Source organism: Plectrocnemia conspersa, unplaced genomic scaffold (genome assembly GCF_051122295.1).
Source record: "Plectrocnemia conspersa isolate PC_06_02 unplaced genomic scaffold, ASM5112229v1 ptg000010l, whole genome shotgun sequence".
Lineage (NCBI taxonomy): Eukaryota > Metazoa > Arthropoda > Insecta > Trichoptera > Polycentropodidae > Plectrocnemia > Plectrocnemia conspersa.
The window spans coordinates 1,224,530-1,242,959 of NW_028277174.1; the positions used below are offsets into that span (position 1 = coordinate 1,224,530).

At 29.6% G+C, this 18,430-nt stretch overlaps 1 protein-coding gene across 16 annotated transcripts in view; it reads left to right on the forward strand.

Moving 5' to 3' along the window:
- Trpm (transient receptor potential cation channel, subfamily M) overlaps nucleotides 1-18,430 on the forward strand; it is a 144,806-nt gene that overhangs the window by 88,144 nt on the left and 38,232 nt on the right. For all 16 annotated transcript variants that reach the window (XR_015811203.1, XR_015811200.1, XR_015811201.1 and 13 more), the window contains one exon: nucleotides 2,818-3,004. Coding sequence is in view for 10 of the 16 variants with exons in the window: in XM_088195949.1 (XP_088052075.1) it covers nucleotides 2,818-3,004 (187 nt within the window). In the remaining 6 variants the exon portion in view is untranslated. The remainder of the gene's footprint in view (nucleotides 1-2,817; nucleotides 3,005-18,430) is intronic.

An 18,430-nucleotide genomic window follows, 5' to 3' on the forward strand; every position in this document is an offset into this window, starting at 1 on the left:
GTATTTATATTAAACGCTCAGTAATTAATAAAAAATATGCTTCAATTTAAAACGTTGTTTTTTATTTAATTAAATTGTCAGTTATATTTTAAAATTTAATAAGAAATATTTTTTATGATAAAATCAGATTAATTATTTTTATTAGTATCGTAAGTTTTGTATTATTGCTATTATGGGTCATAAGCTTTTCAAGTTTATCTATGAGCTTCGTCACGAAACGATTATTAAATTTGTAAGCTAAGGCACTACTGTTTAAGTGTATCTAAAAAAATAAAAAATAAATAAATCAATTTTAAGTAGTAAAATAAATATTTTCAAATGTTTTTTTAAACGTGCATATAAGCTACGGTATACTGACAGAAAAAATCATACACAATGAACTAGTGATATGACGCTAAAATTTCCTTTCCATGGCACGTGCATCTTTTAATTGGGTATTAATGCGTTAATATTTTACATTCAAAATACGTATTATTATTTAAATAAAGCTAAGCGTTTCTCAGAAAAATAACTTTGAGTCAAATTTCTTTATAAGTCAACGCCATTATTTGCCACGCAATTCATCACAAAATCTATAAGATAAGAAGTAAAGCTAAAATCACCTTTGATTAGCCAATAATTGTTGATTTTCCCATATTTCTTTGATATTATGAATATAAGCCATAACGCCGTCATAGACGTTTTTATTTTATTAAAATGTCAAATAGGAAAATGATTATTTTATTTTAAAAACAAAAAAATCAGCATTATCAGTATCGTGTTAAAAAAATAAGATTCCTTATACGATAAAAAAAAAATTTTAACCACACAATGCATAACTTTTTTATACATAAAATATATTTTAATTAATTATTAAAATTGCATAAAATCTTTATTTTGCTAATATTTAAGTTAAGTAAAATTATTAAAAACCTAATATATTTATTATCATTGTAAATAATATATTTATTATCTCTATATATAATTCTAAATTTCTCTAAGAGTTCATTTCCCATTATTTTTCACTAGAGTACAAAATGTGAATCTACTACGTTGTAATACATTCCCTAGTAAGCTTAACGCGTAAGCCGTCTACCCTAAGAAGAAATATGTTCGCGGATCAATGTCACGTGGCTATGGGATTTGAAGCTGCGCCGTCGCACAGATTTAATACACTTACATCTAGCACTCGATCTAATTTTTTTATTTATTAACATATTACATACCAGGCATTATTCCTAACAATGCGGCCATGCGGCCGGACTTTAACGTCAAATTTAAACGTTTTAACGTAAAATTTAAACTACAATTTTTTAATTATCGTTTTATATATTCACAATGATAAAATCAAAACACGTCAAACTGTAGATCGCATACCAATAAAATAGAAAATAAAATGATGTTTAAAATCACCAAATATACATATTTAAAAATTATAACGATAGAGATTATAATAAAATGATACTTATTTTTAAAACAACAAATATTAAATTTTGTGACCTCTACAATCATTTCCTCGTTTTTAACACTTAACGGTTGATTTACGCTGCGATATTCGCAAAAATGTCGATACATCGCTACTTGTTTTGCTTTCAGTTTCTCATACATCATATCAATTACAATGGCCTACTTCAGTGACTCCCAACCAGTGGTATGTGTAAGTTCAAGTGTTAGCGGCAAATCTCATATTAGGGTTTAATGAATACGTTCGAAGACCGTAAGTAATAAAAAAACCGGGGGTAAGTGGGGGCATTTCATCCCACCCCTTCTTGAATTTGACTATGAAAATACATGTCATTTAATTAAATACTATGAATCTTAATGAAGCAAAAATATTTAAAAATAGCTGAAATGACGTCCGTGATTCTAAATCAGAAATTCTCGGATCATCCCTCAAAGAAAATCTAAAAAGACAGTCTCGAATATATCCATAAAATATGTCGTTTCAGTGAAATCATATCGGAATACATTTTCACCAATAGATAGATATTTTCAGCAGTGAATATATAATTTATTTATCAGGTGCTAGTAAAATTATATCATTTCAACTTCTCAATATGAAGTAATACCTACATTTACATACTTAACATTATTTATTTACATGCGATGTATAAATGTTTTTAATTTTTCAGTAAAGTTATATTTTCACTATAAAACTACCTATCCTAGCATGAAAATTCCGTATTTAAAAAAAAACAGTGAGTCTAAACCACACGATCGTAAATAATAAATTTAAAATTTGATTACTGTTAATATATATATAATAAGTATAAATAATATTATAACTAGTTTTTACGAGGGTGTATCTCTTTTGAAGGTAAGGGTGCATTTTTTTATAATATTTGTTGCTAGTTGAAAGAAATCTGTTTGCTACATTGTGCAAATATCAAACAAAATGGCAAATTTGCACGATTGGGTGCCGCATATATTGCCCGTAAAGTGTTAAAATATATTTCAATACATTTTTATTTTTATGGTATGCGACTTACAGTTTTATGATAACTGATTTAATTATTACAAATATATGATAAGTGGGATATATTCATAGGAAAAAAATCTGTAAACACTGCCTTGAAACGAATTTTTTTACCTGAGTTTCTGAAATTTTGGATAACATTTGTATTAATAAATATTAGTAACATCTTTGCTTAGAGCACTAAATTAATACGTTACGATAAATACGCAGTTTAACGTGTGATTTTGTTATATGAAGTTAAAATGACGAAAAGCACAATTTTGTGCACACGGTATTCAATGTGTTAACTAGACATATTTATTGTATTTTAGTAGTAGCTCAAAATACAATATGTTTTACATGACTTAAATGCTTATCGTCAGATGCTGGTGCGGCTTGTTGTACGGGCAACACTCGGTAGGAGTCCAGGGGGTCGGTAACCCGCCCCTAGTGGGAGGTCCTCTGGGAGCAGCCGAGGCATGGCAGCCGATAAAGCACACCAAACCAGCTCCCACCGACGCCTACGGGACCATCGAATTCCAGGGAGGACCTCATCCGACCAAAGCGCAAGTCAGTATCTTTCTATTATACCATTTTGCATCTCTACTAATACATTAACAAAGCTCTAAATTTAATTGTAAATAAATTCTTATATTTTTTTCTTGGGCAGTTTTAAATATTTTTAATGATACCTGATGATTTTTTAATTTTATTTTTTAATCTTTCGTTACAACGGGTTAAATCTGTACAAACTGAATAAGTCAATCAGACATAATAAATACTTACATGTATGAATCAAAAGACTTTTCAGTCTGAATATTAATATAATTAAATATAAAAAAGACCGATTTTTAATAATAGCGAATTTTTCTCGAACCAGATAAGACCGTATTATCTACGTTATTTGACCTTATTAAAGTATTGCCCACTGATCGAGATGTGAGATTGGTGGTTAAGGCCAAGAAATTTCGTTGACGGCGACGAGCGCTGTCAGGATATCCACTAACCTCTTCCGACCGCCGTTAATTTTTAAAACCAAAATATTAGTGTGACCAAAAAAGAGGCTAATGGCATTGAGTGCGGTTTTTCCGATATACAATAAACGACATACAATGCCACACATATCCAGCCATCTTGTGTCAAAGTGATGGATATTTAAAAAATCTGTGTATAAAATACTAGAGAGAAAATTAAATAATGTACATATGTTATATAACATATATTTAAATAGTAGATTTTGTCATTTAGAAATTATAATACCTGTACATATTTATAAATACATACTTGAATTTACCTAATTCTTACAGCCTTTGCTGGGCCGTATTTTTACATAATATATTATAGTTGTTTATTACTTTACTTATAATATTATAATCTGAAAGTTTTAGTCTCTCCTTCACTTATGTTGTGATTAGCATATTTGCTATCTCTAAATCAATTAAATTTGATAATGTAACTCTATATTGTCCACTATTAGTTACACTCGATTTATATTTAAGTTACTATACTAAATAAGTATATGGTTCTATAGTTTCATAGAATAAAATATATAATAATAGCAATACGCCTGGAATAAGTTTTGCGACAGTGCAACTGAGAAACCCGCAAGTAATGCAAGTTTGCAGAAGATAACAAGATCCGACCCAGAGTCGGGTAGCAGGTGGGAGAATCTATTTTTATCCTAAGGTGCACATGGCTAGGATCGAAGGTATAATGACACCACTACCTGCGAAGAATATAATCCCATCCGGATGCTTTTTTGATGTCGGTATTTTGATAAAGTGGATCGTGGCGAAGAATTTTTATAAAGGCATAACTGGAAACCGAGAGCACGTGAACTATGCGCTCCAAACGCGAAAGTAATGTAACTCGACTAAAAAAATAACCTAAAAAGCGAATCGATACAGCAAACTTTTTCAGTCTGGATGGTGCCGGAACGCCTTGAGACATTGTTAAAAAAAACAAAGTAAAAAAATAAATTATGAACGGTATGTAAAAAAAAATTCGCCGATAGAACGATGGACGGTTTCGCCGTTCAAAATAATGTTTTTATAAGCATAATGCTCTGCCTGAATATTACGGAAAGTTTTCGTGTAATCGAGTTTCCAATGAGATGTTATGGTTTAATGTGACTTTGACTAAATTAAACTTGAATTTCTTCAGTGTAATTCTCTTAATATATTAATAACATAAAGTAAATTAAATACCTATTTGTAATCATATTAATCTACTTGTTGGAATTACAACTAAGGCTCTTTACATAAAATTAAAATAATTTAAACTATACTACAGTTACAATATTTGCTAATTAATATGTATGTATAAAAATCATATATCCAGAATAAATGGCAATGGTAATATTTTATTAACGTGAAACGATTACGAGCTGTCCATACACGACGAAGCGTATTTAATCATAAATTTCTGCTTTGACTTCGCTTCTCAGTCTCTGCGGAGTTGTAATTTAAGAGATTCAATTTAATTCAATTTGCGTTTTACATATTCGCGTCCCGCGAGAGTTTTTTTACGTCAGTCCGCTTTAACCGAGCAATTTGTGAACATAACTCGAATTTATAATACATACGATGTTGTATGTTTATATTTGTCCTTCCCATATTTCGACTCTCGTTTAATTGTTATCAAATCAAAACATTCATGTTTTTGAGATTAAGCTGTCGCTAGCAGGTTATCGCACATTTCGATTAAATGTATACATAGGTATACATCCATAAATTAATGAGGTTTCAACCAGTTAGCGCTGATTATTTGGCCCCAAGCCAATCACTTATTGGTGTCTCTCAAAGTTGCTCCATTTTTTTCTTAAAAATTATCATCTCTTTATCAATTTAATATTGTCTTAAATATGAGAGCCATTGAGTTTACTTCAATCGAATTACGACTTGACAGTTAATCCTATACGTTAATTGCCATAGTGTCCGCAACGTACAAATAACGTTGCGCCAGTCTGCCATAGTGACCGGCAAATTTGGCTTACAAAAAAATATGCATATACACCATAGTCTACTGACAGTGTAATATTTAGAACTAAATGTTCCCGACATGGTTTTATAGTCCAATGAATACAATAAACATATGTTTCATATAATGTATAATAAAAAGTAATATTTATTAATATCCTTGCTTATTATTTTATAAGTAAATTTTATATAAATTATGATAAAATAAGAATCATATAATTCAGAATGACAATGTAATATTATTCATTATTATTTTAACTATGATTAATATATAATAAGAAAGATGTTGGTTATTTCATATATACTATTTATTATAAAAATCCATGATGGTTTATGTATGGCGTATCAATTGAATCACGCTTTTATTTAACATTTAGATCACCTATTGAATGGATTAAGTCGGAAGGTATAAAAACGTTAAAAAAACATTTTACCCAAATATTGTGCTATTAAATCATAAGCCCCTGTGAAAAGACCAGTCGGCATGCGGTATACAAAGACGTGTATTAAACTTATATTATAAAAAGGGGGTTTGTTCATTAAAATGGGACACCACTGCAAAAAAACCCTTTTACAGATTAAGTCAAAGTACTGGCCATGAATCATAAAGACTAAAAGTGTCCGTTGCAAATTCTTAGAGAAAGTACAATGCGTGTATTCCGAATTGTCATTAAAAATGACTGTTCGTAATCTATCAAACAACAAAAAAATATTTCAAAACTCGCCACTCTTTTGTTATTGGCCGTTCCACTGAAAGAGGCGAAAGACAAAATTTTCAATAGATGTGACCACAGTTATTATACGGGAAAGCGAAAAATCGCTGCTTCATAGACTTTCTCGTAACACTCATATTTTTACATCTAGTTCGGAATTCAAGGCATCAGAACTTCAAGAGCTCAACTTCAGACTATCAAATATTATAGAAACCACCGCGTCTCTCTTTCTATCACCCAGCTGGAATCTAGATCCCAGATTCTAAAATAGTTTATTCAATTAAAGAAAAAGCTAAAAGTCTCCTACTACTTTGTCATTGTGTCATTGTATATACATTTACTTCAGAATCCAACGGGTCTTGTAAAAAATGTGCAATTTCTTACTATTCCTTTCAATATATTTACATTTACAGCGAGAGTTTACTTTCATAAAATTTCACACTCTAAAAAGATTTGTAACCATTGTACCACACCAGAATTAATTATTAAATCATGATTATAATAAATTATATATCACTCTAATATTTAAAATATAAAAATTGCACAAGAAAATAATTGAATTACACTTATTTGATTTAAAATATGAACTAATATTTTATTCTATAATAAAAAGTATATAGTGATATTATTATATTTATTATTTATAAAATTTAAATAATCAATTATTAATGCATAGAATTTTATTATGCAAAAATGGATACTGCAAACACACCACAATGATTTCTTTGCACGCTCATTTAAGAACATACCTTGAAAGCGTTACATTGTGGTAGTGTACGTTAATCTCTTAATTATTTATTCTACCCTTATTTGACCAACATCCTACCGTTTAAAAAGGCTTTGTTATTTACTTTTAGAAAACAACACACAGCACACAAAATTTAAAGATATTTTTATAATATTTTTCGGCATATTTGACATGTCAACAAACAATTATAGCGATTTAAGTCGACAATATATTAAGGCACTAAAGATCGAAAATATCACAAATGGTAAATCAAAACTTTGTATTTTGGTATTTTGAGATGTATAATACATATCATGTGAGAAAATTTGAATCGCTCATAATGAAAATAGTAAATCTGATATGTTATTCCGTCGACAGTCGAGTGACGACTGCCTGCTCCGAAAATTTGCGTCGTTTTATATTAGTATTGACGTCACTCGCGCGCGCGCTTCGTTAATATACGACTACGCTACGTTAGGGACAGATTAAAACCACAATCATTAAAATAAATCTCCGCTCTTTACAGGTGCTGCCATATAAATATAATCAATACCCACACAAAACCCACGTGAGCAGATAACACGTCCCATTTTTATTTATTTTTCCTCCAAAGAAAAAAAGTAATTTTCCAACCCGCTTCTTCCTTTCATACAACCGCATTAGAGTTTAAAATCAAATTGTTTTATTTAATCTGTTTTTCACGCATAGTACCCACATGGATATAATATGTAAATTAGAATCTACAATGTTCGACAAAACCTATAAGCGCTTTCTTATAATAAAAGCTTTGTGCGCTATCTTGCTTATTCAGTTTTCTATTGAGTCGTTAAATTTTCGAGACCCGTTTCCCAGTAATATTCCTGAATTATTAAACCTTGTGCAGTTAAAATTTTAATTGATTATCTGAAATCCTCTAGAGCGCTGTGGGACGTTAAAAACAAATTTTATATATCGATTGTAAATTTTAAATTTAAAAGTAATTTCAACTTTTCGTAAATTATATTTTGTATTGGAACTTAAGATTATATTTTGTTTTGAACAATAAATCTATTTCTCTCTGGACATAGTTGCTTTTGGCTACTAACGGTACATATAATACGTCCTACTAAAACTAAACACAATAATATCTGCTAATATAAGATCGCCGATCGTAGTTCCCCTTGTTGTACGCGATTTTTGCTAGCAGCTTTAACTAATGAGAAACGGGTTTATTCCAGCCAATTTGTCAATTAGCTTGGTACATCTATGAACTGAGAAAAAACAAGACTGACATAAATATTTATGTTTTTATATGCTACTCTCCGAATAATCCGTAACAATGCATTTGAAGAATCACAAAAGCCTGTGTTTCGAGTGTGACAATAGCATATAAATCTTGACCATAAAATTGCGCTAGGTGACAAAAACTTATTGTCTAAAGAAACAGCTGCATCATTTAATACATTTTTCAAAGTTTTTGCTTATGGCCGCGTAGTTAAACTTATTTTAGTGTATTACTGTACAATTGACGCAATAAGGTTTCAAATTAATACTATACATGATAATTGAATTGCCGGCAAACGCTCTTTATTGATCGCCCTAATTATTAATAAGCTCAATTCGCCTGCGAGAGCAATGAAAAAATATTTCAACTCCATTCAATTCTTTTTACATAATTTTCAGCTGATTTATGCTGTTTACACGGTAATTTTTACAGCTTTCAATACCAGAACACCGATAATAAAATTGTTAAATAAAAATATATATATTTAAACGTAATTTGCTATAATGATACACAAATAAAAAAATATAAAGTACACAAAAAGTACATTAAAATACTTTGTGCTTATTATGAATAGAATCTACTCCCAGCAAAGAGTAGGAGTGAAACATCCAGAGAGATTAATTGTTTTGTTTTGGCACTCTTGACATTTATGTATACTGATTGATATCGATTAATGCGCAATGAAATGTGCTATATATATAATATATACAAACAATTCTTAAGTGGCAACTGTTTGCCGTCCCAAAAAATATAGCGATGTTTCTCGGAACAAATTTAAAGAAATTCTGTCTAAGGTATGCACCTGGAGAGTGGATCTTGAGTCATCCAAAGCAGATATGACTATATAATTTCCTTTATTTTTAAATATATGGCTTCAAATGCTTATTACAAAAAAATGTACTTTATAGTAGACGCTTAAATCCTAATCTTTAAAATATAATTGTACAACTGTTTACTTTTTGTATATTCATTAATAATTTTCGTTTATAAAATATGAAATACCGATATTTCAGCATTATGATTATGATGTAAATTAAATTCCAAACAGTTAATAATATCCGATGATAAGAAATAATAAATCAAATATACGCTAGCTTGGATATTCGATTAATATTCATTGATCAATGCGCAAAACAAACAACTTTTTTGTGGCGACTGTTGCCGTCAGCCGTTTTATCGCGTCCTTTATTTTTACAATCGATTGAAGCAAACAATGGAAAAAACGACTTTCGTGTATGGATTAAACACTTTCATTTGAAAGAGAAAACACCGAAAAAAATCGAAGTTTATGGCACTTCACCAGCGCTTAAAAATGGTTACAATTGAGTGAATGAGTTTAAACGTTGTCGTACATTCACAAGTAATGAACATCATTTGGAACATCCACTTGTGGTGACTATGCCAGAAATGATCGACAAAACTCACGATATGGTCTTATGCCCAAACTTGTTGAGGTCACATGGCTCAGTGGTTGCAATTTTGTATGAAATTGAGTATGAAAAATATATAAGCTGCGTTTCCTTACAGTGTAGAATAAACACAATCGTGTGGTCGATTGAATGGCTAGTTTGTCGCTTCTCCGTGGCAACCCTAACGAGTCATGTAACATGTATCCATCACTACTTTTCAGTGATAAAGGAACAGTCTATACAGTAGGTTTCTGGAAACGATTCGGCTCCGAAGAAGGCGAAGATAGTAAATTTCGCCGGCAAGTTGATGAGCACGGTATTTTGAGATGCGCGCAAAAACATCTAAATTGACTACTTGGAAAAATAAAGAACAATAAATGGAGTGTATTCTGCGTTGTTATTGGACCGGTTGAGTGAAAAAATCATGAAAATACCCTCACATTTATCAAAGAAGAAACTGCTCTTCCTTCAAGGCAATGCACGGGTTAATACTTGTGCAGTTTTGAAAGTGAAAATGCATGAATTATGCTTCAAATTGTTGCCGTATTTACCAGATTTGCCCTCCAGCGACTTTCTACTGTTTCTAAACATGAAGAAATGGCTCGCCAGAAAAAGATTCACGTTGAACGAGGAGATCATCGCCGAAACCGAAGCCTATTTAGAGAACCAAATATGAAATATCGATATTTAATATTATGATTATGATATATATTAAGTTGCAAGCAATAAAAAAATATCTTTTGATAATAATTTATAAAGCTGTTATGCGCTATCTTGGTTATTCAATTTTCTATTGTGTCGTTAAGTGCCTGAATCTCCCTTTCCGGTTATTTTCCCATATTTTTAACTAAAAGCTCACGCAACTCCAATTTGAACTTTCGCGCATAATTTCGTCATGATTTATACTTCTCGGGCGAAAGCGTATATTCAGTTAAACTTTGAGCTGCAAATTTCATGCCGATCGATCGATCGTATCGCAGTTTGAAATTTATAGAATATTATGCCGCGGCATAAATGCGTTTTCGCTCGGTTAAACTTCAACTGAAACAGTGAGTGCAAAGTTTACGCCGTTAAACTTATTATTTATTTTTCTATTTAATTAAATCGTCTGAAAAATAATGTTATTATTTGCTAGCTTTGAATTTTCATTTGCGGTCAATGTTCGCGTGTCTAAGGGAAGAAGGTTATGTAAAGTATATTGGTTCGGGTTTTCTAAAGATGTTTCTCGGGCTCGCTATCAATATATTGTATTACAAGATATACACATGTATATAAAGATATTCAATCTATTCCTTTGAACTAAAGCTTTCTAAGGATAGAACTCGAATTATAATGATAATAATGCTTGTACTATTTACATAAAATATATCTAATAATATAATATAATAGATGCTGGTTATCGTTTCATCACTTGGCTCTTTAACACTAAAAGTTAATAATCTAGCACTTGCACTTATTTATTTTTATATTATTTTATTGCCTAATTTATTGCACTTTCTGATTCGTGATTTTATTTAAATCTCACGTCCATATTTATTAAATTACATAAAATAACTCATTTACAGCTTCTAAATCTGGATATCAAAATATACTTTATAAGAGTTTTTTGTAAACTACAAAGATTTTTATTTGCTCTGAATATATAATATTATCGTACTCATATTTATATATATTTAAAAAAAGCATTTATTTTTAGACCACTCTTTTTAAGAATTGCATATTTATAAGACCTTAAATTCTTTTCCCCTTTCACATACATATTTCACTTTGAGCGAGTTGCTCCAAATAGTGTATAGGATTTTTCTACTTGAAAATGTGGTAAATACCATTGATTATACGCTTCGCTCGTCTTTCGTACTATGCGAAATATTCGAAATTTCTAGATCTAGACATTTTGTCATCATTGTTTCGGTTCACCTGGAGAACGCTGCCACACATTTCTATGTATGTACATAATACGTGCGCTAGTTACTACAATCTAAATAAATTATTTTCGCCTTCCGGCTCGACTTGCGAATTAGCATTGCAAATGTGCCAAATCTTTCCATTTCTAAAAACGGATTTGCTCCATAATAAACACAAATTTGCTTCTGCCTCGAACGTCATACAAGCAAAAACAAAGATTGACGACTGGACATTAGCGAAGATTGAATTTTTTTCTCTTTGTTTCCACCGAATGTACAACTCCGTATGTCTTAATTATCCATTAACTAATAGCTTTATTTTTAACCTTAACTGTATTGAGAAAGAAATTAATTAATTCGAGTGGCGTTATAAAATCGATGTGATTAACGTGGAGTGTCAAATAGAACATTCTGGTTTTTTTTCAATCAAATTACCGAGATGACAGACTACTTGTTATATTATTTGTTACACATATTTTTTGTATGTGATTCTAATGCTGTTTTTTTATTTAATTTTTTGTGAATATTTTTCTGAAAATAGAGCTTAAGTGGTGTCCTAAAACACTGCTATGGTTCTAATTTTTTTGTCAAAGCTTTTTTGAATATATCTCACAACTCCATGTAATCGATCCGTATAAAAATGAGAACATCTGAAGCCAAATTTCTGTTTAGGCAAGATATTTATATTTATGAATAATAAACTATAACAGCTTAAATTATCACAATACTCATCTATAAGAGAAAGAAAATGTAGGAAAACCTTATTTGTAATGATCGATTGAAAATATAATTATGGATTAATTACCAATTTTAATCTATCAGACACGATAGAAATTGAAGAACATTATTGTTTTTATAAGATTCGAATCCAGGACTTTTATGGATTAGTTTATAGTTTTTCGTGTTGGATAGTTATAAGACCTTTTGACATTACAACGTAATGAGAAAATATGTTCAAAAGGCCAGCATTTTCAAAGACTTATAGTAGTGGCTTTCTGTTATTTTATATGTCAGGTTTTGGAGGAAAATAGATTAATGATAAGGAATTTATTGTATATATAATAATAGCAAATTAATTATTTTCCAGCAATGGTATCTCACTGTCGTGAGGTACCGCAGCTATCAGGCGTGCGGATACTGTTCACTCAACTATTTTAGTATTTAATAATTGCTATTAGACATTCAAACTAATGTGTTGCTAAAGTAGAGTATACATGGACTAAAAAACATTTCACACTGCATATTTTTATTGATATCTAATGCTTAGATTAGTTAGTTTAACATTTAAAAATATATTGCTATCTCAATATTATTTTTACACAATTAGAGTTTTAAGAAATAAGTAATTTTATAATTATAAATATTATTTTACATATTTTATTTTTGTTATTTTTTATTACAAATCTGACCATAATGACAGTTTTCCTAATGCGTCATAATGGCTATTATATAATTATACATTCGAAAAATATTTATGGTGCACACTAAAGCTATCGCCGAATACATCACTATGTTCGGCAAGTTTGTTGAGTATCTGGATGACTTGTGCAAGAGAAGCGTCTTAAAGCGCTGACGTCCTGGCAATATAGAACAATAAGGGACGCGATCGCGACTCTCTAGGACACTATAAAGCTCTCAGCCGAAAATCACCGAGTATTGACGGGTTGGCGACAATGCGCCTTAGCAACTTTAAAATCTGCTTCATTGAGTAGATGCTACGCTAAGAATGCAGTGAATTGTATACCTGTAATCCCTATTGGAAAGCTATCTCAGAAATTTTCTTTGAATTCTATCCAACAGCAAAGAATATTTCGCTTCACTCGGATTCCAAACAATGGAACTATGTTTGAAGACGCAATAAACTAGAGTATCGTATGGATACGCAAATCGCCAATAAATTATTGAAGTGACACGAGACAAACATGAATTAAAAAATCAATCGACGAAATTTCATAATGTCAAATACAAATTCACAATAATAATATATAAAAGAGACTATTGTTAAAATTACCGGTATAAAATAGCACTTTGATATCTAATGTGTTTTGATCCAAAACTTCTTAATACATAATATATGTATTCGGAAAATTAATAATCTGAACGTATACCTCGGATTTATGTTGTCGATATGTAGAGCCTCCGTACAGCATGTCCATTATCCTTATTGAAAACATATCTCTTTTGTCTTATGAGATATAGATAAACTTTTCCAACCCCTCAACCGTGCTACATCGCTCATCCCTACGCTTCTTATTTATCATACGCTGTATTATATTTACCGTTTAACCTAATGTTATCAGTGTATTATTGAATGAAAAAAATGTACACACGAGACATGCAAATTTAAAAGGAGCGTTTCAAATTGAGCTATTGGAAGGGCTTCAAATTTAATAAGCGAGGGTATTTTCTCGAAGGATCTAATCGCGAAAATATGCTTCGCATGCTATTTTCCGACTGAGTGGCTTAAATAAATATCGTGCACATTTTATGGATATTTATGTAGTTTAACTTGAAATCGAGGTTCTTTTGGAAAACTCGTTACTTGCATACAAGGTCAAGATTATACATGAATTATGATGGCGATTATGAAAAAATGCTGTCATTTGTATCCATTGAATAAATTGTAGATAATACTGTGATTTATAATGGCTAAACGTCTGGAAGTAACCTAAAACGATTTATCGATAGACTAAGATGTAAACGCTAACGTTCTGGAAACGATTTGAATTGCTACAATGAATTACTGGAATTGAATTCTCAGAACTTCTAAATTGATACATTTGCGCAATTCCATTAACGATGTCTAATTGTGGTACGAATACGACAATAAATGTAGCTCCATGTAGTTTAGCAAGGGTTTTCTAAATAAATATTTGTTTTTAAAAGATCGTTACTATTCATTAGTAGGATAATATTAATTTTATACTTGGAAACTGACTTCCAGATTTATCGTTTTTATCCATTTTTTATATATGCTTTTTTTGAGGTTAGAAATGCTCATATTTTTTTATAAAAATAATCATTATTGTATTGCAGTGATTTATTTCACCTTAAAACAATATCGGTTCTGTAAAAAAATACTGAGCATTTTAAAAAAATCTCAATGCTTATTATGAGCCCGAAATCTATTTAAACATGGAATATTGTAATTTATCACAGAATTATTTATTTATTTTTGCTACATACTTATGTATTTATTTAGGATTTATTCCTGATTTTTAGCATATCAGTTACAAAGAATGTACAAAACATCTGTTAAAAAAATACTATGGTTCACATGGTTTTGAAAATAAAAAATGCCCTACTGGCAAAGCTATTGAAAAAACCGCTATGAATAAATGGAATTCAAACCCAAACCATCTTTTAAGTATAATCATTGACTTATACTAAATGGAAGTGCTAGTGTATGATTATTATTGAATTGGAAGTTTTAATATTGCCAGATTAATCATTTTAGTTATTTTTTAAGTCCACGACGTTTCGGCAAAAATATCATTGAGCATAATCTGGTGGTATTTTTCATGAGAAGCTATTTTTAACCTTTTACTAATAATAACCACGATATATACATGAATGCATAGCAATAAACTGCTTTGCTCCGCAGATAAATGGATTCAAACGCGGTATTAAGTTAAGTTATTTTGGGTGGTGCAATTTTTATTGTTGTAGATTTAAAATTATCAGGCTTTCTTACTTAATAAAGCTTTTTTATTCCTTTAATTTTAAATTTATAAAACTAAAAGTTTAAATAGATTTTTTTAATATTTATGCAATTTTCTATGAGTTAAGTTTTTAAGTCAACGACGATTCGTTAAATATCTTGGAGCATAACAGTTTTTTTATTGCACAAAATTTATTTAATTGCTGAATTTAGAACGCGTCAGATGGTTTTTACTTTTAAAAATCACAGAATAGTCTATGGAATATGTGGATATTAAAGCGTGTATACCTAAAATATTTTATTCACGTTGCTCAATTTTTATATTGAATTGGCGTCGCAAGGTTTCATAAAACATTTTTATTTAATAATAAACACAGCTTTGAGATTAAATAAATTACCTCTGATTTAAGATTTTTTAAGTCAACAATGTTTCGTAAAAAATACATTTCAACATAATCTGGTAGTAATTTTTCTTGTGAAGCACTTTTTTATATTACACAAAATTTACTGAGTTGGCTCATTACCTTAAAACACTATAAGAATATACTATATTATATGTCTATACAGTTAACATCCAAGTTTAAATTTAATTGCGTTGTTAATTTTTTTTTATTAAATTTGCTTGCACAGTTACATACATAAATCATTTATATTTTTTAACAATATTTTAAGAATAAAATATTGTTTTTATATATATATATGGGATTATTCTATAAGTTTTTGAGCTAACAACGTTTCTTAAGAAATATATTTAACCATAATCTGGTTGTAATTTTTTTCCACAGCATTTTTTTACGTCGCACAAAATTGACTAAATCGACGTAAATTGATTTTTACCTTCAAAAACACGGAATAGCTTATAAAATATGTGAATATTTAAGCGTTAAATTTATTTGCAATGTTTATTTTTTTGAAAAATCTACTCGCAAATTTTCATTTAACGTTTTTATTTATTAATAAACACAGTGTAAAGAAGAAAATTACTCTATGTTTACTGAATTTTATTTGAGTTATGGTTTCTTTAGTCCAAAACGAAAGCATTTTCTGGTGGTAAATTTTTTGAGCAGCGTGTCATTTTGTAAGTAAGAAAAACATTGTTTTTATGTTTATAATATTTCATTTTTGAATTGAGATTTTTTAATAACACGAGGTTTTGTCAAAAATATTTTACAAAATAAAGTGTATTATTTCGTATTTCTTTCAATTTAACATGTGTAGACAAAACCTAGCTTTAGTCAGAATTTCATAAAAAATATTTTATAAAAATGTCCCTTATAATTATTAGCTAGTCAAATCTGTCATATTATTTAAAAAAAAAAGGAAATATCGGAACTAAGTACCATTAGTCATATATTTTTAAATGTATAGAGTCCAACTATACCTTCGAAATAATACCTTCACTAAAAAATACACATTTGTTGTAACAGTTGCGAAACATACCTAACCTAACTGTATTTTTTTAAATTCCTTAATATAACTATGGTTGATCAACGTTCAACAGGTTAATTCGTTAAGGTTAGGCTTAGCTATGAGCAGCAGATGGACATGCAACTGTCAAGTTGAATTTAATAGACATTTTAGAGCAGTCTATCAATTAAATTATATTCTAGCTAGTAGAAATATATATCTACCCATGAAAATGTACTCGGATATTTTTTTATTTAATAAAATTAGGACTATGGTGATATAGTAAGTAAAATTCATTACGATGGTCAAAGGCATAAAACATATTATAAAAGGAGGATAGACACAAATCATCTTAACAGGAACTGTATGACATTTCATGACACTGAAAGGCAATCGGTTATCGCAAGCCCACTTTCATAAAGTATTAAAATCCTCCTGCAGGTCGAGGGAATCCCAATTCACCTGTACTCGAAATGAATTTTAAAGCCGTTTTTCAAACTACGAAAGGATGCTGTCAACAATGAAACTATTCTCATGGAATTTTAGTTTTGGGTTTCGTAACGGCTTTGAGAATCACGATCGCATATATATATATATATATATATATATATATATATATATATATATATATATATATATATATATATATATATATATATATATATATATATATATATATATATATAATTTTTACGTTAGTATTATATATTTTACAAATAATATATTTTTTGTTCATTGAAATAATACTATGTATTGCTTTTGACCATTATGATGCATTAGGGTTACCTATTGGGTCACAATACTTCTAATTTAATTTAAATAAATCAATAAATATTATTATTTTACAATTTATTGATTTACCTTTTATGTCTTTATACATAATTTGCTATCTTTACTACACCTAACTTTATTTCATCACTAAAAGTCTAAGCAAAACAAATCATATTTTATGCTTTTAATAATTTAAATATTTTTGTATTTCAATCCACACAACCATTTTAATTATTATTATTACTATTTCTGAATTAATGCACAGTATTGTTAATCATCAAAACACTGGTATTGTTATTATTATCTTGCGCCCAATTATGTGTACATCCCGCGAAACCTTCACATGAAGAACACACACATTCATATAATACACAAGTTGAAATGTGTGCTTAATTCTATTGCTCCCTATTGCAAGATGTCACTCAATTAATTGAGCGTTCGTTACTGAACTTTGTGTGCAAATATCGTCTCCTTTCTAATTGAACTTTCTCTCTCTCGCTCTTTCCCTCTTTAATTCTAGAATCACTCTATTTATTCGCCGTACTTTTTTGGATATGAAAATAATATTAATATCGCATTTATGTCAAAAATTCTGACAGGAATAAATCAATCACCGGATAGTAAATCGCATTTTCTCTTTTTAGAAAAGGGTAGAAAATGTGGATCGAATGATATATCCTACAGGGCGGTAGGTATACGTACAATTATTATTATCAACCTTGTGCATAGTCATTGTGTGTTGTTCTCTTCTCGAATCGACCATTACATGACATTCGAGGCTAACACGATCGGGGTATCAATCACATAAAATCAGTATTGGAGGACTTTTCAAACCCCGTGTTCGTATTATACAATATATGTACATACATAGGTATATAAAATTCACATTGAACACAATATACTCATACTAATATTTTTTGAACCATAATTGGTTATTAAAGGACTTTTCCATTGTATATAGTTCAAAATATACGAATCACAAGTCCACTAAGAATCGACACTTTTAAATGAAATCCACATAGAGCGGGGAATTACCAGACTCCGACTAATACGATGAAAGAATTCAAACCTTTTATTTCATATACTTTTAAAAACAAGTAATCTATGTGTATATAAAATAAAATTCGTTTAAAACCTCTTTGCAATTGTATTATTTTTAATA